Here is a 21535-nt window from a genome sequence, read left to right as displayed (position 1 = left end):
AAGGATTAAGATCTTCCAAACTGGTAGTCCAAGTGGTACTGTTTCATCATTTGAGATTCTAAGGAATGAAAAGATCACTAGACATCAAGATGGGGCTTAGGATGAAGGCATGACTCAAAACCATATTTTTCATCCAAGGAAACCTAAGCATTTAACAAGTATGCTACAAAAATCAAAATTTCACTCACTCATGTCTTAAGCACACTAACACTTATCTTATAAGGATTCATACTAGAAATTCCTTAAAAAGCTCATGTAGCAACTTCAAATATTATGAACCAATCAAACATCAACCAGATATGTATGCACGTCCTGACCGTCCTCACAAGATAAACAATTGCCAACTAATGTTGGGCTTACGTGGTTAGCACGGTGGTATAACATAAATACGGCTCTCCCTATATAGCTAGTCGATACATTCTAATCGTTCTTATCTTATCGAATCGTGGTTAGTGTACCTGCACAAGATTGACAGAACATATATATATCCAATGAACCTTTCATGCCAGCACCCATGAAAGCGTTCTCATACAGTATCGCTCACTATAGAAGCGGCAGCCATACAATTTCCGCCGTATGACCAACGTTAACATACGCTACTTAGTGGCGTATTCACGAGTTCCTTTACTCCCAATATAGTCGACCGAGATCGGTATATTGGCAGCAGCTCAAGTAGGTCACTGCTTGAGCACAGCGTTCGGTTCGCATCGCCGACGGGAAGGTCAGACTCCCTCAGCTGACTGAGCACACTTTACTTCCAATATAGTCAACTAATCGTCGATATATTGGAAGCACCTCAAGTAAGCCACTGCTTGAGGGCAGCGTTCGGCTCGCATCACCGACGGGAAGGTCAGACTCCCTCAGCTGACTGAGGATCCTTACCATCTTACCTCACGTAGGTGCGTCGTTACAAAAATTAAGAGTTGCTTGTGAGTATGGTTTGACAAAATGTAAAGTGCTGGAAGTCAGATACATAACCATACATAAACAGCCACCTAGTAATTCCCGTAAATTCCCTAGGACTTTACGTTCTATGCACAACTCTTAACGAATCCAACGTAGTTTTCCGAAATTCTTTATTGTTCCAATTTTATACGGAAAAATGGTTTTCAAGGTTCCAACACCCCTGGTGTACGCTTGCAGCTCTGATACCAGCTGTGGCAGAACCGCCTAAATTATTCCGGCTCAAGTGCGCAGGCCATCACCATAAAGGCAACATTAGCTCAAACGCACTTCAAACGGAATAATTCTGGGTCTGTCGGGTAACGTCCCGATACAACCACCGGTTCTCGGATCGAACAAGCATACCCCACACGAAGGCGAGTCCAGAGATATTACAACCACAAGTTTACAACACAGGCATAAAATGATTACAAACCAGTTCTAAAACATTATTACAAGTACAAACTTTAAAAAAGCAGTTATACAAACCATAACTTTAACTTCAGAGTTTGAAAGCAGCGGAAAGAGACAACGATGGCTACAACACGTCGCAAAAGTATACCAAGCTAGCCCAAGCAAGGTATCACTCGTCATGGTCATTGCCGGCCGAAGACGAATCCCACTCTACAGACCAGCCAGGAGGCAAAGAGCAGGGATAGGTCAAAATAGCGACCTGGTCCTCAAGACTCGTACCTAAAAAAGGGTTTCAACAGCAAGGCTGAGTATTCTAATACTCAGCAAGACTTAACCGTCAACGGGTATAAGTAGCCCACTATAGCTAGACTATGCAAGGTTTGTGAGGCTCTGGTTTTCCTTTTTGCTGAAAAGCAATAAAGAGTAGATCCTTACTTTCAAGTTTTAGCTTTCAAGATTCTAGTAGATTAACCATTCTATGTAAGCAACTACTATCCAAACATGGTAGAAAACTAAGCAAACATCAAGATTAATAAATAATATTGTTGCTCTTATTACTCTGTGTGGCAAAGGGATCAAGCAGTCTCATTTCATCGTGAGAGGCGGACGATTCTGAATCGAAATTCAACCTTGCAAGGATAACCTAGCACACACGCTTGAAGCACCGTCGAGTCACTTCTAAGCAACCGTTGACCTTTCTTTCCGGCTTGTGGATAGGGTCACTCTCCCCGACTACAGGGCTCCAAGGTCCACCCGTGCCCGGTCCACCCTTGTCCCTTGAAGTCGTAGTGTTGATCAACAATAACATTTAAAAACCTATCTCTAAAGAGAGAGTGAAAGGTATATCCACTCCCCGGTCCAATCGGCTACTAGGCTTGCCGCGTACCATATTTACGGCATGTGGCTAGTACTTTCAAAAACTTAACCACCGCTACCACACCCCGCGACCTTAGCAAGTTCATCAACACAGACGGGGTCTCACATAAAGTCATGATATCGATCACAACCCCGTCCGTCGTCCTTATATTGATAACAGAAGTAAACAAACAATTCCTATAAAGCTCGCGAGTGACAGGCAATCACTCGACTTTTACCGGTCCTATAAGCTTAGCAAGTAGTCGATCTCGAGTCTAGTGTTCAGTACATAGGTTCCTAGGATCATGCATCTAGGGTTTCAATTCAAATCCTAAGAACTGTAAATGCACAAGTAAATAATAACAGTAAATGATAATAATTTGAAATATAGGTTATGTCCGGGGCTTGCCTTCTCGGTAGTTGCTAACTATTTCAGCTCTAGGCTCTTCCGAACTTTGGTTCGGGGCTTCAGTTAGTTCAGCAGTGTTCGCTTGAGCTTCGAGATCACCTCCGACAGATTCCGGGATCAGCTCGTACGTCCCGTCCGATAAGGCAGTCGTGTCTATATGTAATGCAAGAACAACATTATAAACATACATGGGCAATCGTTTATAGAGTAGTTAAATAACCAAATTTAACTACACAAGGCATCATGATCAACAGCACAAGCAAGTTATACTAACTTCATAAAATGAGTGGTGGTTGATTCCTATAGCATTTAACTCAAGGTTTGCTAATTAAATAAACAACTCAGATCACAAATAGCAATAAAATTTAGCAACAATTACCCTAAATAGAGCATGAACAAACTAAGCTACCTTGCAAAAATCATGCCAAGACATGTAGCCAATTAATCACAACAATTCTTTCATTCAGATAACACCTAGATCAAGCTTGAATTATACAGGTCAAACTAGAGCAAAGTAGAAGCTCAAAATTTAACAGGAGGTTGACACAGAAAAGAACTAGTTACTGTGAAATTTGCATGATTTTATCTACACAGAAATAATTCCGAGAAAATAAACAAAACAGACATTAGTTTAGCAAGATTCAATTTTAGCTCCTCTTCTAGTCATGAACTGAGGCTCAAACTTCCTGGACAAACTAAGCTACTCAGAAAAAGCATGCAGAAATAAATTCATGATTTATTATGAACAGAAACTATTTACCATAATTAAAGCCTACTAAACAAGGATTAAATCAAATAAATAGCTACACCAAAGAACTGATCATAAAATTTTTTATAGAAAAACAAGGGTTACATGAGTAAACTACCATAAAAGTTTCACTGCAAGACAAGCTTTTAATCATCAGATAAGAGAAAGATTAAATAACTAGTCTTTATGAAGCTAGTGACACAAAACAACTTGTACAGCAAAAACTTTCAACAAAAGCCTAACGTATTATGATTCTACTGCCAAGATCTACTCTCAAGGATTCCAAAACATCAAGATTTGCTAATTTATGAATTTATACTGAATTTCAAAGTTTACAACAAATCCTAACCAACAAGTCCCTGAAGGCACTATTCATATGTGTCTTGGGTTTGCAGACAGCCCCCTGGGCTTCTTCGAATTCCAACCCGAGGTCCTCGGCCGGGTCAGAGAGGGGAGGCGGGGTTTGACCGGACGTTTCCCGGCGAGCGGGTCACCGGCGGCGAGGGGATCGGGTGGGAAAGCAAGAGGGGGTCCAGGAGCACCTCTAGGTGGCTTCGGGGTGGCTCGTGGCGGCTTGTGGCGGCGGCTCCGCGTAACCCGGCGGTCGGCGGCGGTCGGCGTCAACGGAGACGACGCTCCGGTGAAGGATTGGAGGGGGAAAAGGGTGGGTGAGCCGCGCGGGACCAAGTAGGAGCTACTGGCGGGGTTAATTTGGGCGGAGCGGCTGTGGAGGTGCGGCTCGACGGCGGCTTGAGGCTCGCCGGCGTTCGGTAGAGCGGCGGTGGCGGTCTGTGGCGTCTGGGCAGGGAAAGAGCGAGAGAGTGAGGGGAAAAGATCAAGGAGAGCCCCCTGGTTCTGGTGCGCGCGAGAGAAAGGAGCAGCGGGCTCTGTCCTGGCCGGGCCACGGCGGCGGCGAGGTGGCAGCCGCGAGGAGCTTCTGGGCGGCGTGGCGAAGGGAGGGGAGGTCCAGCGCGAAGAAGAGGGCGTCGAGGAGCTTCTATGCGACGCGTGGAAGCTAGCAGGCGGGAGGTGGCGCGGGAGGGCGGCCCAGAGCGGTGGGCGGGCGGCGCACGGCACCGGCGGCGAGAGAGAGCAGAGAGAGACAGACACAGGAAGAAGACAGGGACCTAAACGAAATTTCCAAAAACTCCAGGGACCATTCTGTAAACTAGCGATAACTTTTAAAATAGAGCTCAAATGAAAAAGTGCCCAACATGAAAGTTGTTCAATTTTTCAAGATCTACAACTTTGATGTTGTGCAAAAATTTATTTGATCAAAGATTCAAGAGCTAATTTTTAAAACATAAGAGGGATTTTGAATTCCAGGAATTTTGTCTTTTTCAAAGCAATTTCACTTCAAATTTAGATTTAAAAGCAAAGTTTGCTGCCATGCAATAAATGCACTTAATTTTTGCAAAAGCACCCTCCACAAAAGCTATAATTGCACATCCTATTCAATTAAACTACAGAAAGGACCTTGCATAAAATCATAATTACACATAGAACCTTTTACATTTACAAAAAGATCCTTTTCCTGCAATTCAAGCATATGATGCATGATTTGGTTCTAATTACCCTAAATTGGCTATTTAAAAACCCGGGCCGTTACACGGTTGAACCGATGCCTATACTTTCTATCCCGTCGGTTCTTCCGGTGGTCACGGTTTTTCTGCAAAAAACTTCCAACGGCTATGTGACCTCCTCCACTCTATATAAGGGTATCCCCTGACTCATTTCAGTTGCCTTTTGACACCTTGAAAACCTGAGGCCACCCTTGAGAATCTAGTGCTTTGTTTGTGCTTCAACCTTGAAGAATTCATCCTTTGCAAGTATAGCAAGTGTGCTTGAGCTAGGGCCAACTGAGTGTAGGTCAAGTGAAGGCTTAGGAGCTTGTTACTCTTGGTGATTGGCAGCACCTAGACGATCTTGGTGATTGAAGGTGTTTCTTTCGGAGCTTGCCAAGGATTGTGGGAGCCCGAAGAAGTTTGTACGTGGCTTGAGCTCCACCACGCCGGGATGGTGAACGGAGACTCTTAGTGAGCGCCCAAGTCTCGGTGACATGGGAGGTGACAAGACTCTTAGTGAGTGTCACAACGTGGATTAGGGGTGTGTGCCAACACATCGACACCACGGGAAAAAATCCGGTTGTCTCTTGCCCACTCTTTCATTTCAAGCATTTACTTTCATGCATCTCTTCATGTGCTTGACCTTAGAGATCATAACTTAGCTCTACCTTGCTTAGTTTCTTTTCTTTACTAGCTTGTGTAGCTTGCTTAGTTAGCCGGTTGGTGAATTGAGCCTTACTAGCATTGCATAGGTTAAGATTGTTTTAATTGCTTTAGAATTTTGAAAAAGGCCCAATTCACCCCCCTCTTGGTCCATCGATCCTTACAGCCGTGTGCCCCCGGCCCGACACACGGCGACTCGAGACTTCACCGTGTGCCCACACTGGACGGCCCACGACGAAGCGGGCTCCACGTGCGCCGGCCGGCCGCGGACGTTAACGGCCGTGTGCTGCACCTCAACGCCGTCAGCATTCGCCGTGTGCCACAGCCTAGCACACGGTGAACCTTCTTCTTTGTCGTTTGCCTCAGGGCAGCACACGGCGAAGTCATGGCCCTGTTAACGTCCCGTGGACGTCGTCGTCCTTTGCCGTGTGCTGGTTTTAGGCACACGGCAAAGGTAAGGGTTTGCCGTGTGCAGGGTTTAGGCACACGGCAAACATTAGGTTTTGCCGTGTGCCTAACCTTTTGCACACGGCAAAATAAAAGGAACCGGCCAAACCCTCTGAAGTAGCTCATGAATACAAATATTATAGATAATTATTTATAAATTATATAAAATTGAAATTTGAACTAAAAATTATGAAATTTGTCATGATCTCATGTCGTCATATATGGAGTCTCTTGTAAGAATTTGGTTCGATTATTCACTTTTTTTCACAAACGTTGCTTACAAACTGATGTTTCTCCGGAAAAGATCTATATACTTTAAAAGATTTCAGTTACGTGTGTATAAGTAACGATTTGCAAGTAATAATTTGGGTTCTAAACTTTTTCTATGGGTAATACACCACATAAAAGTAGTTCCTGTTCAATTATGATAATTTTCTGAATTTGTTTGTCATTTTTTAAATTTTTAGTACTATTAGAATTAAAGTGGGAATATTCAAATTGAGATATACATGCATAGAAAAATACAAATTTTGAAATAAGCACTTCATATGATATGTTTAGTTAATTTGATAATATTTTGCAATGTACATTTTGTTAAATTTAGTGAAACATGTTTGGAAAACAAATTAGTTGAATTAATGGATGTGGATGTAAGAAAAGAAATTGGGTTTGCCTTGTGTCATAGCCTTGGCACACAGCAAAGTAGTGGTTTGCCGTGTGCCATGTGCTTGGCGCACGGCAAATCGGTGATTTGGCGTGTAATTTTCTTTTTAAAGAATCATTTGAAATTGAAAAAAAAATATTTGTCGTGTGCCCTGGATCGGGCACACGGCGAAATTATTGCTTCACCGTGTGCCCAGATCCAGATCCAGGTCACACGGCGGCACACGGCGAACTGTGTAACACTTAGCCGTTCGGACAGCGCCCCTCGCTCACTTTCTCGTTCTCTCATTCTCTCTTCACCCCGACGACGCGCCGCCGCTGCCCGCGCCGACGCCGGTCCGTGCAGCTCTTGCCCCGCCCTATCCCGCCCCGACGCCGGCCCGCGCGGACGCCGCCCCGCCCCGTCCTGCCCTGCCCCGCCCCGACGCCGGCGCGGCTCCTGCCGCGCCCCGTCCCGCCCCGACGCCGGCCCGCACGGATGCCGGCCCGCCCTGACGCCGGCCCGATGCGGACGCCCCCCGCCCGGACGCCGGCCCGGCGCGGCCACTGCCCCGCCCCGAAGCCGGCCCGCGCGGACGCCGCCTCGCCCGGACGCCGGTCCGCCGCGGCCACTACCCCGCCCCGTCCCTGCCCGTCGTCGCCTCGTCCCGGTGCGCCCCTCCCCACCCCCCGGCGCTGCCCCGCATCGCCGGCCCCCCGATGTCCTGTCCATGCCGACGTACGCTTGACCGGCAGGCGCTCGGCGCCATCTGTGAGTGCATACTCACCTCTTCTCTCTTTGTTCATTTAAATTAGAAATTAGTTACAAGTTTATGATATTATTTGTATAAAAAATTAGTGATGTATTGAAGTAATTCGAATGGCGATATTGAAATTTTCACCGTGTGTCCACGGTGCGGGCACACGGCGAACAACCGCCAACGCCGTCAACTGGCCGTGACGGCGTCTGCTCGTTTTTTTTCGCCGTGTGCCTGTATTTACACACGGCGAATAGTTTTGCCGTGTGCCCGACGAATGGCACACGGAAAATACGGCCTTTGCTGTCCCCGTGGCTGCCGTCGGCACTTTGCCGTCGGCGAAGTCCTCGCCGTGTGCCTTGGGCACACGGCGAAATCGTGGTTTCCGGTAGTGCTTTTTTTTTCATTTTATCACTGAAGCTGTAGATGTTGGGCCGAATCCACATCCATCTGATCAAGCCTACTCGATTACTGGATAGAGAGATCCAATGGAGTCTCATCTTTTGTTGCATGAATTCGCAACAAGGAAAATATGGTTGGTGGTTGGAACATTTGGATTAAACAAAAAATAAGCTGCCGGTTTTTTCCCTTGAGGAGAGGCAAAGAGTGCTTTGGCCTTTTTATCTGAGAGGAGGAAATTGGGTCTCTTTCAGTCTTTTCCATGTCATCGGATTCATCCTGCTTGTAAAAGGGTACCTGGGGTACCGAACAGAGCGATGCTCCTTGACATGAGCTTTTTGCGTCCGTCCCATGATTTTGTGGCAAATTCAGTTATCAACTTAGGATACTGCGTAAATGAACGAGGATTACACTATACAGATTCAAGAGCATGCTTGTTGACGTAATGAGTCATCCAATTGAAGAGTTTTTTTTTTAAAAGAAAATCTTTTTTTTTATTTTATCTCTGAAACTGGAGATGTTAGGCCGAATCTGCAACCATCCAATCAAGCCTCTTAGGAGTCTAAGAGGCTAGGACTGCATTACCATTGTATCAAGTTTTTGCTTCCCTTTTCCCACAAAGGATTTTTTTTTGAGGGAATAGTAATTCCATTAACCAATAGGCGCGAGGAGATCCTCGGCCACCAATAATGGAGAGCCATTTACAATAATGAAACTAATGGTTGGAATATTTTGGATTGGAAAACAGTAAAAGCTGCCGTTTTTTTCGGTTGAGGGGAGGCAAAGAGTGCTTTGGCCTTTGGGTTATCGATGCCCCCCGTGACGGAAGTGCCGGTCATTTTCTTGGGTTCAGCTTCGAACACTGCTTTGCATGACGATCGTACACCAGGACACGTGGTGTCCGTGGGAATCTCGAATGTGGAAGCTGCGCACTGAATCGCGCCATCCGTTCGGCCATTCACATTTTCAGAGAATCGCAGCATATTAGTGAAATAACATTATTTCTACTGGAATAAAAGTGGTGCAAGAAAGCACACGCTATGGCGGTGATTCCAAGACCATACTCCCTTGACAACGCAACTACTGCTCTCTTTTTTTTTTCAGAGTGCGCCTTCAGGCAAAACCTCTGTTTCGCCTAAAACAGCTGTTTAGCGTGTTTGAACACTGTTTAAACCATATATAGTGGTCACCTGTTTCCGTTTAAATGTCCACTTATCCAGTTTAAACAGGTCCCTACTGTTTAACGTTTAGGTCACGAAACATAAAACAGCGTCAAGTAATGCACTAGAAAGAAAAAGCCTATGTTCATCGCCAGGTGAACCGTACGTGACAATCACAAAGATCGTCATCTCACAACAACCCACATGATCCTCACAACAAGTACAATCGTAAGTACCATACACCGTAAGTCGTACCCAGTATGCAACCAAGATCCAGCGTGCAGTCCAAAGCTAACAGATGCACCAATGTAACACAGAACATAAACAAAGCGCTTTGCAACAGAATCCAAACATGAAAAGGAACCGGCGTAAAGAAAGAGATCATCGTGGGCGCATATCTAGAAATGATCTCCCCCAGATCCAATAATAACAACAACATAGCTTTTTTTCCCAAGCAAGTTGGGGTAGACTAGAGATGAAACCCGAAAGAAATAAGTTCAAGGTTCAGGCACATTGATAGCTAGTCTCCAAGCACTCATATCCAAAGCTATCTCTTTAGAGATATTCCAATCCTTAAGGTCTCTCTTAACCAACTCATCCCACGTCAGTTTAGGTCTACCTCTACCCCTCTTTACATTATCGACTCGCTCAAGAACCCCATTACGCACCGGCGCCTCAGGAGGCCTTCGTTAGACATGTCCAAACCATCTCAGCCGATGCTGAATAAGTTTCTCCTCAATTGGTGCCACCCCGACCCTATCCCGAATAACTTCGTTACAGATTCTATCCCTCCTTGTGTGCCCGCAAAACCACTGCAACATCCGCATCTCTGCTACACTCAGTTGCTGCACATGTCGCCTTTTTGTAGGCCAACATTCAGCACCGTATAACATCGCCGGACGAATTGCTGTCCTATAGAATTTGCCTTTTAGCTTTTGTGGCACCCTCTTGTCACAAAGGATGCCAGAAGCTTGCCGCCATTTCAACCAGCCAGCTGAAATTCTATGCCTAACATCTTCATCAATGTCGCCATCTTTTTGTAGCACCGATCCTAAATACCGAAAAGTATCCTTCTGGGCCACCACTTGCCCATCTAGACTAACGTCTCCCCCCTCATGCCTAGTCGCGCTGAAATCGCACATCATGTACTCGGTCTTGGTCCTACTAAGTCTGAACCCTTTCGACTCTAACGTGCGTCTCCACAGCTCTAACTTCCTATTAACCCCTGCCCTACTCTCGTCAACTAGCACCACATCATCAGCAAAGAGCATACACCAAGGGATCTCACCCAGATCCATTGAGCATAAATGCATAACACCATATCCATTGAGCATAAATGCATAACACCATATAATTAATTTTGCCAGTAGAACTGCACCCTGGCATCGCAATTAGCCGCTTGGAAGGTTCGAAACAAATGTACCACCGATACCAACTAAAAGAATGGGTTGCAATCATGTCGACGACAAAACTTGTGGATTGGGAGCCTGTGCCACCACAAATTTGGGATAGTTTTCCTTCTCCCCTTCTACCAAAACAAACGGGAAACAAATGAAGCTCGCAGTTTTACTGCGCTGCTCACCACAGCCCGATCATCTTCCACCAGAAGCCTCCCGCGCCCAGCCAGATGAGGATGTTCACAACGGAGATAACGAACCCATAGCCCCACCATTGAGCCAACGGGACATACCCAGCGCCATAGAAGACAGGGGCAGAACCGATCCCATAGTGGGTGAGGCCACCCATAAGGTTTGAGAGGAATGAGAGAACCATGGCGGCAAAGAGTGAAGGGGTGCCCAGGGCACTCGCCACTGACAGGAACGCGGCGAACATTGCTCCGATGTGTGCAGCGCCACTGGCGAAGAAATAGTGGGAGTAGAAGTACAGCAGCACCAAGACGCCGAACGAAAGTTGCCAGGACAAACCAAGGCCTCCAACAAACTGTGAGAAACACAAAGCTGTGGTCAGTATAGGACAAATCAGAAAGAAAATGAAAAGAAATACATTCTATTCGACAATGTTGATATCAATCTGGGTTTACCAAAGAATGAACTCATGGGAATGTCAGGCTCAAAAATGGCATTGAAATTCTCAGCGACAAAAAGGATGGGCACTTTGTTACATGCCTCAATTATTTTTATTATTTTCATGCTGATGGATACGAGCCTGCCACTAATACTCAAATCAAAGTTAGCAAGAGCCAAGAGAATTATTTCTACTTCTGATCTACTCCTTTTCAAACAGAAGTTCTTTATAGCTTAACTACCTAGCCTATCCTTCACTGTAAATAGTGCTCCTTTTCAAGCGTACCAGATAAACAGCACAACAATTAGCTCCTAGTTTCTAGATCAGGGTCAAACTATGCACATTGTTAATGCAATAATGTATCAGAACTGAATACAATGTTCAACAGGGTGGAACCAACAAATATGGCAAATAATGCCAGCAAATACAATGTTTGGTGGCATCAAAGTTCAGAACCATGCCATATTGCAATGGAGAATATCCACCATGCTCAATGTCTATTACAGTTGGTAAGCGCTGTAGTGATTTGTAGGCCATTCGAACTTCTGAATTTTGATGTGAGGAGAAAGTTTTGAGAGGAAGAGTCATTGTACCTTCACAACAGTCTCACTGAACCAAGAGATCAGCCCATATTTGTTGAGATAGCCAGCCATCGCAATTAGTGCAGCAAACCAAGTAAGGGTATCCCACGCCACAGACTCTGCCAAACACTCTTTCCATGTGACAACCCCTGTGATTAGGAGGACAGATAGGCCAAGAATGGCTGCAGACACTGCATCCACATTCAGCATTCCTCCAAAGATCCAAAGACCAACCTGGTGGCATGCAGAGCACGATGTTCAGTAAAGAAATGTAATCTAGTAGATTCAAGTTAGATGCAGACATGGCAATAGCAGAAATGTATCCAAAACCAGGTTCAGCAGCAACAACAAAGCCTTTTAATTACATGCAAGCTGGTATAAGCTAGTAAACAAAATCAGGTTCAGCTAAGAATTGTTAAGTGAAGAAACGCACTAACGCAGAGCATGATATTAAGTGAAAAAATGCAAAAGCCACACCCTGACTAAGGATCGACTTTATGTTTTTGCGGAATAATGTTTTGGCCACGCCCTGACTAAGGTTCAACTCTATGTTTTTGTGGTATGAGGTTTTCAATCTCGGTGATAGTACTGTGACTGAATGACATACCACCTTACAGTGCTTTCTAGAAATGTAACAAAACTTCACAGAGGAATAACATGAAATAACCCTCTTGCCTGGAAATGTATTTAGTGACACCGACTATCGCGAATTCTGAATATTTCAAGCTCCAAGAGAATCATAAGTCAGAACTAAATTTCAGAAACTCATACTTAGTATCAATCACTGAACAGAAAATTGAATGCAGGGAGCAAACTTAACACGCATGGAGTGCTCCACTGCCAAACAGCTGTACTCTAGATCTGAGACTTAGCACTCTACACACACCAAAAGACAAGTGTTGCATCTATTCATAATAAAGAACATTTGAAACTACGGAAGACAATGGATGTTTATAACTTTCAGGATTCAGAAGCATAATAAACACTAGAACATACTTTTATAACTAAACAATTAGATAACCAATAGCACTAGACAAGTTCAGTGCATGATTAAAACACAAGGCTGTTGAGTAGAAATACAAAAGAAAAGGGGGGTGCAACAAAGATTGCATTATACCGTGAGCAGCAGCGTGCCAGCCATGATCGTCTCCGCCTTGCTCATGGGCCCCATCTTGGCAAGGCGCTCCTTGGCCAGGCGTGGCGCATCGGGGCTGGATTTCACCTCCGGCGGGTAGATCACGTACAGAATGAGCGGCACGAGCACGAGCGAGAGCAGCCCGGGCACAATGGCGGCCTTGGCCCAGAGCGTCCAGCCGATCCCCTCCCCGATGGTGGCCGCCGTGAGGTTTGCCGAGAGCGGGTTGGCGGCCATGGCGGTGAGGAACATGGCGGAGGAGACGACGGAGGTCTGGAAGCAGGTGAGCATGAGCCAGGCCCCGAGGCGGCGCTCGGTGCCGTCGCCGCTGCGCGAGCCGCATGCCTCGCAGAGCGACTTGACGAGCGGGAGGAAGATGCCGCCGGCGCGGGCGGAGACGGAGGGGATGGCGGGGGCGAGGAGCGCCTCGGCGAAGACGAGCGCGTAGCCGAGGCCGAGGGAGGAGGAGCCGAACTGGGCGACGAAGGCGTAGGCGACGCGGGAGCCGAGGCCGGTCTTGATGAAGCCGCGCGCGAAGAAGAAGGCGAGCGCGATGAGCCAGGGGATGGGGTCGCCGAAGGCGGAGAAGGCGGCGGCGAAGGTGAGCGTGCGGGTGAGCACGGCGGCGCCGAGGCCGAGCAGGGCGACGGCGCCGAGCGGCAGCGGCTGGGTGATGATGCCGACGATGGTGGAGAGGAAGATGGCGAGCAGCTGCCACGCGTTGCGGGGCACGCCGGCGGGGGCCGGGACGAGCCAGATGAGGACGCCCGTCGCGATGGTGGCGAGGAGCGGCTTGATGGCCGCGCCCTGCAGCGCAGGCTTCGGCGGCGGGGCGGGGGCCGCCGCGGCGGAGGCGGAGGCGGGCTGGAGGGCGCCGCGGGAGGGGGAGGGGGAGGCGGCGGCGGCGGGGGGTGGGGCGAAGAGGGGCTTGGAGGGGAGGGAGTGGGAGTGGGAGAGGGAGATGGGCTTGGAGGAGCGGCGGCGGAGGGAGAAGGAGAGGGCGGGGAGGCGGGAGCGGGGGGCGGCGCTGGCGCCGAGGTGGTGGCAGGTGAGCGGCGAGGCCGCGGTGGAGGACGCCATGGCGGCGGCGGCGGCGGCGGCGAGGGGAGTGGGGGTGGAAGTGGAGGTGGTTGGTGAGAGGTGGGGTAAGTGGATGGACGGCGGGGATGCCGTTGCGCGCCCGGAGCATCGGGCGTATCGGATCCGAGGGGCCTGTGTGGACCCGGCGTTGGTTCACCGCCGCTCAACGGTGGGCCAGCGGACCTCTCATGGCTGACTGAGCAAAGAGGAGCAAAACACTAAACACCGTGTACTACAATAAGGAGCAAAGTTTCACTTGATTAGATGTTAATATTTAAAGTCAAATACAAACAAGAAAGCAAACCCAGCATACAATACATGAAACGTACTCTACAAAAGGTTTAGGAATCCAGGGATTTCGTTTAGCATAGCTTATGCCAAAAAACTTTGATAGTGAAGCTAAAGCTGATGAAGCTTAAAAAAAAACCCGAATTCGTCTGGCTTCTAGTTCAAGCTAAAAAAATTGAATTCGTCTGACTTCTAATGTATTTTAATATTGGTTTATAAAATGATTTAACGCTACAATATCTTTTAATATTAATTTGTAGCACGGTTTAAGGCTACAGTAGTTTGATTTGCGTGAAATAAATGAAGCTGAAGCTAAAGTAAACTATGCCAAATAGATCTGAGCTTCTACTTTACTTTTTTTTTTTAAGTTTGGAATAGGCCCAAGTTGCTTGTTTTTTAACCTTTTTTGTGTGATGCTACCATGTAAGTAGACATGAAAATAACATGAAATGAAAGGGGACATCATGTTGGCCCGCCTTTTTTTTTCTAGCGCTACCTCCACATAGAAAGAACAATACGATTTTGTCGTTTTTTCCGACTTACACAATGTTGGACGAGTCCTGGGTAGAATCATCGCTATCATGTTTGTATTTATTTGTCATTCTCTCACTTGGATATAAAATGCCTTCCTTATATCAGGGAAAAATATTGTTACGATGGAAATGAAGTCAGCACATATGATTTTTTTAAGAAAAATGAAATTGCAGCACCTAGGGATTCATGAAACTTATTAGAGCTTTGCAGTGGTGAACACCAAAGTAGCCCGTTGCATTTTGCAATGAGCATCAGATAGTTTCAACGAGAGAATCAACTAAACCTAGCCCAATGAGTGCCAACGAGAACCACAAGCCTGGGGCGTCCATTTAGACAGCCAAAGACAAAGAAAAAGAAGAAAAAGAAAGAAAAAGAAACAAGAACTGAGAAAACAGCCAGCCACTCTACAGTCTGTGGACCGTGTCCAGTCGGGAGCACGGGATGAAACCAGCGCCCTGCGCCCCCACACGGCGTCGGCATTGAGGCCAGGAGCCGCCGCGGCACCGTGGGGCATGGCCGGATCACGCCGCGGCGGCCCTTTTGTGGTCGCGGCGGGATCTCGCCGGCGGGGAGCGGATTGGCCGCGCCCTGGCGGCCTCCCATTCCTTGCCTGGTCCCGCGCCGCTCAACTGGCGCCCAGGTGAGTCGCCGTCGGAGGAAACGTCTGCAGCTGATGGAGATTTGACCACCACCGCTCGCCGCCACGGAAAAAACCGCGCAAGCGGCAGGCACGGCGTGGATCTGGATCTCAGTGCTGGAAGAGCCAGGTGCCAGGTCGCACGGGAGGTTAGGCTGTTCACACTTATAATCCTCTAACTTTATTCTCTAAAAGAATGTTTTTTGTTCTGGTCATCCAGATTCTCTATTTCTATACTTAATTTCTCTACACCCATCCATCCTCTAAATCTCTCCTCTATACCAACTCCCCGCTACGGAACCCATGCGTCAGTTTTTTTATTCTTTACCCGACGCCCCTCCCTCCTCCCACGCGCGCTCTCTCTCTATCCCCTCGGCTCCTCCGCCGCCATTCTCTCTCGATCCCCCTCGGCTCCTCCTCTCTGCTCGCGCACCTCCTCCCTCTGCCGCCGCTCGCCATGGCCCACCTCCTCCCTCCGTTGTCGCTCGCCATGGCCCGCTGGAGCTTCGCGGGGCCGCCGCGCGACCCCGTGCCGACTCTCGGAGCTCTCGTCCGGCCGGCAGCGCGCTGAAGAGCACGGCACGAGGTGCGCGGCGCGTCACGCTGGCGGACCAGCTCGCCACGGCGGCCCAGGCCTTGCGCTCTCTCTCCAGGGAAGCTGTCTATCCGCGGGCGGGCGGAGGGCGCTGGGGTGGAGCCGACGCGGTGGCTGGCGCGGCATGGTGCCTCCTCCTCCAGCGTGCGTCCATGGCAGAGCGGCCGGCGGCGGGCGCGCGACCCTCGAGCTCCAATCCTCCCCTGCTCTCTCCTCAATTTCTCCTCCGTCGCCGCCTCCTTCTCCGGCCTCCTCGCTACTCGCGCCACCTCCTCCGGCCTTCCTCGCCGCCGCCTCCTCCCCACTCGCGCGCGCTGCCATGGGGGCCTCCGCGGCACCTCCCTCCCCTTGTCTCGCCCGACAGCCAGCGCCTTCACCCCGCACCCCTCCTCTGGCCGCCGCCGTCGCAGCCTCCGACCTTCCCCGCGCGGATCCGCTCGGATCGGGCACGGGCGGCAGCGGATCGGGCTCCCCTGCTCCCTCCGCCCCCATCCTCGGCACGGCCGCGGTGCGGCGAAGCAGGGGCCTCGCCCCCGGCGGTGGGCCTCGCAGCGGAGCAGGCCGGTGTGGCAGCACAGAGGAGCAGGCGGCGGAAGGCCATGGCGGAGCGCGCGGAGGCCCATGGCGAGCTGGGGGCGAGCAGGGCCACACGCGAGCTTCCCACGGCAGCGGCCTCCAGACATCCTCGGCGGACCTCCATGGCGGCAGCGCGGCGCGGCTCCCCTACTCCCTCGCCGTCGACCTCTGCGCGGGGCAACAACGGCCGCGCGCAGCTCCTCCCTCCCCGCGCCGACCGCCTGGCGCGGTCCTCCTCCCTCCCCGGCGTCCCCTCCTCCATCCTCGCCGCGGCGGGGCAGCCATGGCTCAGCGGCTGTGGCGGGCGGAGGCCGCGGGATGCGCACGCGGCCGGGCTCAAGCGCCACGTCCCCCGGTAGAGGAGGTCCTCTACTTCCCTAGGAATAGGGAAAACGAGATGATCCTGGATGATAGAGAACCTCTTAGAGAATGCTGTTGCAGAGGATTTTTCCTCTATCTAGGTACTAGAGGAAGGCAGATAGTACACCAATGCGAACAACCTTATTTCAGAGAAGAGAAAACGATCTCTCGGTGCTGACGTGCTGTGGTTGGTGCGAAGGGTCTGATGAACGTCATGGTAAATAAAACCGATGCAGGTGAGGAAGTTGTTCTTCACTCCGTTCCATAAAGAAAAAAGAGTTGTTCTTCACATAAGCATACACTAGCCAGCTTCCTCGGCACCGTGTTCTCTCTCTCTACATATCTGAGTAAAATTCAAAAATTTCCGCATCATCCAAAGTTATATATAAATAAAACAAAATCAACAATATGTGATATAGCAAAGGGCAACGCTCAAGTTTTAATTTGCATGGACGCACTCAGTAGAAAATATGTGTTGTTCAGAAGAATCCATCTCTCCCCCTCTACTGTACCATTTAAAGGGAATCCATGTGCAGGCTAAGAACTCCAGCTAGGAACAGTTTAACCCATGCAGCAACAGTCTGTCTCATACCTCAATAAGGACCAGCAAAGAAGTTTGTCGGGTTTGATTTCTGCTGATTTTAGCTGATTCAATAATGTTCTACGAAGGAGAATAAATCAAAATAGTCGGGAACAGAGGGAATGAAGAGAAGTGCTCTCCGTGGCACTATTAAAAGGTGTTGCTACGCAGAGAACAAAATCGTCGAAGGAGAAGTTTTAAGCTCTAATAAAATCCTTAGTAGTAACTCTGTAATATAGCCACAAAACCCCGTTGTAAACCTATCATCCGTAAAGCTCCACCAAGCAGGCAAAAAGAGTTACATAACAACAAGCAACCTTGCTTTCATTTATTTGGATATGATCGAGTAAGGCGCAAGCGCAAAGATGAAGATCGATTGGGTCTCAAAAAAAAAAAACCCAGAGGAAAAGTCGAAGATCGAGTGAGAAGACCGTTCATGTTAATCCAAAGTGTAACTAGTTGGTGGGCCTCCAGCTCGGGCCAGTGCCCAGTGCTGGGCCCTGAATTGGGCAACGGCCCAAGTTGGGACTCTATTTAGTTATACGTTTTGTTGGTTCAAACATAATTTGAATCTCACCATTCAAAATTAAACTCCACATTTCTAATATCCAAATAAAATCAAATGAACTCAAAAACACACTTGAAATTTTATATGCTTAGTTTTATAAATGAACGAAATTCTTTATCAAATATATAACTAATAGATAGGTTTTTAGTTTAAATTAGTTTTCAAACCATGCTCCACATAGTTCAACAATATTTTCTAATTAATATTCGGTGTTTAGGTTTGTAACTATATGTTGCAAAAATTTTATGTGTACTAACACAATCAACATTGGCACATGGGCAGGTTTAGGGCATGTTTGGTTCATGGCTTAAGAGTAAAGATAGATGGCCCAACTCCATGAGTGCATGTCACATGGGTCTCGAGTAGAATGAAGTCTGGCGTGACTGAAGTGTGGCAAAGGACCAAACACTAGCCCTCACATGGCCAAACTTGCCTACTCACTTCGACCCAAAACGAATGCAACTCTCACTTCTCAAGAAGTCAAATAATTTTAAATTTAACCAAATTTATATAAATTTGAACAAATTTATATAAATTTATTCAAATTTATATAAATTTATTCAAATTTAAAATTTATTTAAATGTTAACATTATTTTGTACAAATTTGGTTAAACTGAAATTGTTTGACTACTCGGAAGGTGAGAGTTTGCATTCTTATTTGGGACGGAGAGAGTATGAAACTTGTAGCAAAATGTGGCAACGTTTGGCCTCTAATGAAACACACACTAGCACTAAGTGTATAGACTTACATAGTACACTGGACAGATTTGGGCAAGTGTGTACTCCTTTTAAGCCCGATTCACTGCACTCTTGCCATCTTGATGATTTGTACTATTTAAAAATATCTATTAGTGCAACACCCTAAAATGGCAGCATATTCTAGAGCGTTACCACACAACACTACAGCTAAAACAAGCACACACATAAGAAAACAATAAGCGAAAACAACACATAAAAAAGTTTAGATAGAAAAAAACAACACTGGAGTGAAATAACCATTTTACAAACTGAATCACATCAGAGAGTTTAAAATAACACTTTCATCAGAGAGTTTAAAATAACATCAGAGTCTCCACATCCAAACAAGGTATTAAAAACATTTGTTCAACATATATAGATAAGTGTGTACACACGTGCCGCTACTCCCATCCAATGCTGCACCCTCCAACTCAAGAACATGCGGAGGGAGAAAAACGTATGAGGTTTATGGAAAAATCTCACCAAGCAAACTGCTTTAACCAAGTCATTCAAATCACAGTTTGGTTAAACATCGGGTTAATAATTTCATAAAAAGAAGTATCATAAAGAGACAACATAGCTTCAGGTAAAGATATATGAAAAACTTCATATCAATGCTTCAATGCACATGCAATAGGTGCAATGCAATGCATGACTTCACTTCTACCCACAAATCCCAAGAAAGGAAGTAAGGGCTGCAACCACATTGCTATATCTCAACGTGCGTTGCTGTACCGGTACTTACCGCACCAATCCGGCTACATTTTCTTCATATGCATATTCAATATGAGAGTGCAAATGTATGAATGCAATGCATGAACTTCATATACCTCCAAAATTTAGAACTCTAAGAGCAATGCCACAAGTAAACAAATATATAATTCAGAAATAAAGACAAATTCAGCACTTTCTGGCTAGTGTGAGCTTCTAAAATTTAATGGAGGTAATTCAAATAACAAAGTTAAAGCGAGCAGACCACATCGCTACGTTTACTTTCCTTCACCAAAGATCAAGAACGTGAGCTAAGCACGGCCTGAAGGTGCACCACCTGTTCACAAACATAGCTCAGCACAAAAACAAACATACTTCAAAATAAAAACATTGAGTAAAGCGATCCTACGCCCGAACCCAACGTCCTCACGTCATGATATGCTAATCAAGTGAAAACAAAATCACTATTGCTTCTCTTTTTTTGGAGTCTTTAATTCTGATAGACAAAAATTCTGATTTTTTCCAGAAGAAATATAATTTCATAACCTACAACTTTCTACTTATTCAAAAATATAGCAAAAATTATTAGCATTGGGTAAACTCGAGGTGAACATTAATCTGATAATCTGACAGATTCTGCATAACAGTCCTACTAAAACAGTCATAACTGAAGGTCCAAAATTCGGATGAACATGATCTTTACCAATATGGAAAGCCTATGAAATTCTCTACAACTCTTTTAACTACCAGAAATTCCAAAAACACCATTAATCTTTCCAAAACTTCAGGTTAACAGACTCTGCCCAGAATTACGAGACTGAAAAACAGTCAGATTCCAACCTTAGTTTCTCCCTCATCTTAAATCCGATTGAGGTGTTCTCTGCAGACATGGAAATATCTCTAACTCTTCTCCAACTCATATAAAGGTTTGATATTTTTTTGAGATCATTAGGAGAACGAAAAACTGCTACAAACAGAAACTGCGCAGATTGATGGCGTGCTGAGAATAGTGATGAGGGCAAAACCTTAACCCTAGTCCAAAAGGCGACTAATACCGGTACTCCCAAGAGCTAAAAACTTCTAAAACCAGGGGAAACATGTTCTACAGTACGGCATGTCTCACCTAGGGTTCCCCTTGCAAACAACAAGGGCGAAGGGGATGACGACGACAACTACGGCGATTCCACTCCGCTTCCCCTTCTTCCTTGAATCCAACCTCGTTGCACTACACCACACAAGGCGGCACCACCATGAACAGCGAGGAAAAGCCATAGAGATGGGCAAAACGGAAAGAGGAGAGGAATCCCAACCGATTTTTGGAGAGGAACGATGAGGATCGACGAAGACGTGCCCTAGTTTTATTTCTCTTCTCTTCTCTTCCTCTCCCTCTACCCTCTCTGTTCTTTCGTGCTAGGGAGTGGCGGCGCAAGGGGGGAAGGGCCGACGGCTTAGGGTTTGGAAAGGGGAGGAGGTACTGTAGTGCGTACGGTAGCACACGGGTGCTGTAGCATGGGCCCTGCATAGCAGCTAAAAGCACTATAACTTTTTGATCCAAACTCCAAACGCGACATGTAGATAGTCAAACGGAATGTACTCAATGAGCTCTACGCAACCACCGTGTCCATTAGTCTATTCGAGCAATGGATAAAAAAAGTTAATTTTATCTATCAATTTTACGCATTCCCATGTAGAAAGCATATTTTGCCCTTTGTTCAATTTGGGTGTTACAATTAGTTCCATTTTCAAAAGTTCAATAAATATAAGAAGCTAGTGAAGATTGATATTGATGGTTAAAGAAGCTTAAACTTGCAACTGCATACAACCCAAAACAAGAAGACATTTGTTTTAAATTGGAGGGAATTACTAAGTGTTGAGAGCTTTCTTTTAAAATGGTTTATTGGATCTATGCCATTATAATTTTTCGAGTTCACTGATATGTCATTACAATTCATCATATTGGAACCGTGACACTACAATTTTACAACTCTCCGAAACATACCACTGCGTACCTCTTCAACGCGTTTCTTAAAATTTAGGGACCAAAATACCCCTAGCCTTCTTCTTCCTCTCATCCCCTCTCTCCTTCCTCTCTCTCTCCATGGCAGATCCCTCGGCCCTGTTGCC

At 47.0% G+C, this 21535-nt stretch overlaps 1 protein-coding gene across 1 annotated transcript; it reads right to left on the bottom strand.

Moving 5' to 3' along the window:
- Positions 1 to 10422: 10422 nt before the first annotated feature.
- On the bottom strand, positions 10423 to 13863 carry LOC120699625 (dicarboxylate transporter 1, chloroplastic-like). Its single transcript, XM_039983635.1, has 3 exons — positions 12726 to 13863; positions 11621 to 11842; positions 10423 to 10943 (listed from the first exon to the last, which is right to left on the bottom strand). Exons 1-3 carry the CDS (start codon positions 13821 to 13823, stop codon positions 10581 to 10583), a joined length of 1683 nt encoding a protein of 560 aa, XP_039839569.1. The 5' UTR covers positions 13824 to 13863; the 3' UTR covers positions 10423 to 10580.
- Positions 13864 to 21535: the final 7672 nt, after the last annotated feature.

This window comes from Panicum virgatum, chromosome 3K (genome assembly GCF_016808335.1).
Source record: "Panicum virgatum strain AP13 chromosome 3K, P.virgatum_v5, whole genome shotgun sequence".
NCBI classification, from domain to species: domain Eukaryota; kingdom Viridiplantae; phylum Streptophyta; class Magnoliopsida; order Poales; family Poaceae; genus Panicum; species Panicum virgatum.
Note: the sequence above shows the minus strand (reverse complement) of the source record. Positions and strands in the feature narration are given on the sequence as shown.